The sequence below is a fragment of the Bison bison genome, unplaced genomic scaffold (genome assembly GCF_000754665.1).
Source record: "Bison bison bison isolate TAMUID 2011002044 unplaced genomic scaffold, Bison_UMD1.0 scf7180017864471, whole genome shotgun sequence".
In the NCBI taxonomy this organism is placed as follows: domain Eukaryota; kingdom Metazoa; phylum Chordata; class Mammalia; order Artiodactyla; family Bovidae; genus Bison; species Bison bison.
Window position 1 is genome coordinate 41,821,927 of NW_011495032.1, and position 3,026 is coordinate 41,824,952.

At 63.5% G+C, this 3,026-nt stretch overlaps 1 protein-coding gene across 1 annotated transcript in view; it reads left to right on the plus strand.

The window, feature by feature from the left end:
- SLC4A3 (solute carrier family 4 (anion exchanger), member 3) overlaps positions 1 to 3,026 on the plus strand; it is a 14,283-nt gene that overhangs the window by 774 nt on the left and 10,483 nt on the right. Inside the window, 3 exon segments of the mRNA XM_010861262.1 lie at positions 614 to 888; positions 1,012 to 1,127; positions 1,526 to 1,749. Of these exon segments, the coding sequence (XP_010859564.1) occupies positions 614 to 888; positions 1,012 to 1,127; positions 1,526 to 1,749 (615 nt within the window).

Below are 3,026 nucleotides of genomic sequence, written 5' to 3' on the forward strand. Positions count from 1 at the left end.
GATGGCCCTGGGTGACCCAGCGCAGCGTCCAGCATAAGATGGACCCCTAGTGTGGCCGCCCTCACCACCATCACCTTCATTTGCCACCATCACCGTGCTCACCACTGGCTGGGTCACCCAGGGCCATCTTATGCTGGACGCTGCGCTGGGCCACCACGCCGTGTTAAGTCATCCTGCCTCACTCACCCATCACCTGTCTGCCTGCCAGGGGAGCTGGGCCCCAGACACAGGGGAGATGTAGGGAGATGGGCCGGAGGCCACTCTTGGTGACCTTCATCTTCCTCAAGGCTCTGTCCTTCCTCTGGCCCTGCCCTTTCCTCTTGGCCACCTCTCCTCCCCTCTTTGTTTCGGCTGACTCCACCTTTACCTTCCTTGCTGTATCCTGGCCTCTCATACCCCCATCTTCCCCTCTCCATCACTCCATCCCCCCCTCTACCAGGCCTTACCCATGACAGGCTGTGGATACAGGTGTTGGGGGGAGCCTGACTCTGGAGGAAGGACCAGGGTGCCCTTCTTTGTGGCCTTGAGCTAGAATAATAAGGTGTGTGCCCCTAGGGTGGTGAGGGGCCCCCTTCTGCTGTGGGGGCCCCAACCGGCTCTCCTGCACCCCCAGTTCACCGACACACATCCCACCACACCCACCACCCGCTCTCGGCGCGCCTGCCTCCACCCCACAAGCTGCGGCGACTGCCCCCCACCTCTGCTCGGCAGACCAGGAGGAAGAGGAAGAAGGAGAAAACCTCTGCTCCCCCCTCCGAGGGGACTCCTCCCATCCAGGAGGAGGGGGGAGCCGGAGTGGATGAGGAGGAGGAGGAAGAGGAAGAAGAGGGGGAATCTGAGGCTGAACCTGCAGAGCCCCCACCCCCAGGGTCCCCAACAAAAGCAAAGGTAGGGACCCCTGAAGTGGGGCTGGCTGCTCAGGGAGGGGCGCGGAGAGGAGGGGAGGCTTGGCAGTGGGGGGTTGGGGCTGAGTCGGGGCACGGACCCAAGGCACACACGGTTTATCCACAGTTCTCCATCGGAAGTGACGAGGATGACAGTCCCAGCCTCTCCGGGAGGGCTGCCTTCACTAAGCCCCTGCCCTCGGTGGGCCCGAGCTCGGACAAGAGCCCCCAGCACTCTGTCAGGTACCGGCCCCTGGCCCAGCCCAGCGCAGGTCCCAGGCTCCTTCCTGAACCCCAGAGAAGAAGCCGGGAGGAGACAAGAGAAGCGGGCAGAGGAGGCAGGCAGGGCGTACCCCTTCTCTGCACGAAGGACCAGGAGGGTTGGCAGGGACAGTCTTCCAGGAGAGAGAGGGTGTCTGGGTGGAGAGGAGAATGGGACAAAGAGGACCTGGGGACCTGTGTGATAGGCTTAGGAAGGTGGAGATAAGCTTTTTCTCTGCCCAGGAGAAGCCTGTGTTTAGTCCCCAGGGGGGCCAGTCCAGCCCTGTCCCAAGCTGGGGGAGGGCAGGGGAACCCCCTCACCTGGCCCATCTCCATCGAGCTTCCCTGCCAAGTTCAAGGCTGCCGTGTTGCCTCCTCAGCTCTCCTAGTCCCCGGGCCCGCGTCTCCCGAATCACCGGAGAGAAGGGCCGACCGTGGAGCCCGTCGGCCAGCTATGACCTGAGGGAGCGGCTGTGCCCAGGCAGTGCCCTGGGCGGCCCGGGCAGCCCGGAGCAGCAGGTGCCCACTGACGAGGCAGAGGCCCAGATGCTGGGCTCTGCGGACCTGGACGATATGAAGAGTGAGTGACACACACTCCCAGGGGTGCCCAGCCTGTGAGAGACCTTGGAGAAGCTTGGTGCGCTCCCCTACCCAGGGCCGAGCCCCCTCTGCAGTATCCCTGCCTGCTGGAATGTGGCCAGTGACAGGGAGCTCACTACCTCACCAGACTATGCCTCGGGTGCCAGAGCTGAGATTTCCCCTGATGACACCCCTAGCCTTCCGTCCTGGTTGTGTCCTCTGAGTCACCCCTGGAATGAGGCAGCCCCCACATGATGTTTAGAGACATCCTTGTACCCCCTCTCCCGAGGCTCCTCTCCTTGGGGCAAACTCTTGTTAACCCCCTCACCCCGAACCAGACCCCTGAGTCTGGGCCACTCATCTTGTGTCGGGGCCCCCTTGCTCCCACCACACCACCCTCAACTGGGCCTGGCTGTGATCTCGGCACATTCCTTCCATCTTATCAGTGCCCTGGTTTCTGTGCCACCTGTCATCACCCATGGGGCACTGTGCCCAGGCCAGGGGCATCACCGACCCCTCCCTCCTCCCCCTTGGAACCACAGTGTGTCGGGGTAGGGGGAGGAGTTGGAGGGAGGGCTTTGAGCTCAATACGTCATGGAAAGTTGCCAGGGCCTGAGGACAGGGACAGGAACAATCCGATGGCAGCAGAAGCAGCAGCAGGAGCAGCGGTGGCAGCGGGATGGGGGGGCCAGGGGGAGGGCGTGTTTACAGACCCAGCGTGGGGGCTGGGAGCATCGGGGAGCAGGCTTGGGGAGCTGGGGAGTCAGGGTTGGGAGGCCTGGCCACTTGCAGCTCTGGTCGGACCAAGACCACCGCTGTCCAAGCTCCTATCTCTCCGGAGAGCCAGGGCTCTGGGAAGGAGCAGGGGCTGCAGACTCAGCCATCTAGGGGATGACGAGCCCACTGGAGGAGGTCACAGAGCCCAAGGGGGCATCGAGCCCTGGGGCCGGGGACACTGAGGGCCAGGTCCCTGGGAGGGCTCCAGCCCCCAGCCCTCAAGACTCGCTGACCTCAGAGGACTTAGAGATGTTTGTGCTGGACTTTGAGGACTATGACCTGTGGGAATCCATCAGGGGCCAGCTGAGCCCCATGGCGGGGGAACTGGCTTGTGAGTAACTGGGCTGCTGGCCTTGTCCTGGCTCTGGGCCTGGAAGGGGTGCGTGGGGAGAGAGGGACGGAAGCTCTGCCTGACTGTACCCACGTGGGGGACGTGGGTGCCAGGGGGCACAGGCAAAGTGCTGAGGGTGCAGAGCCTGGGGACTTACGGTGGGTCCTGGCTCTACAGATTGAGAGGCAGTGGTC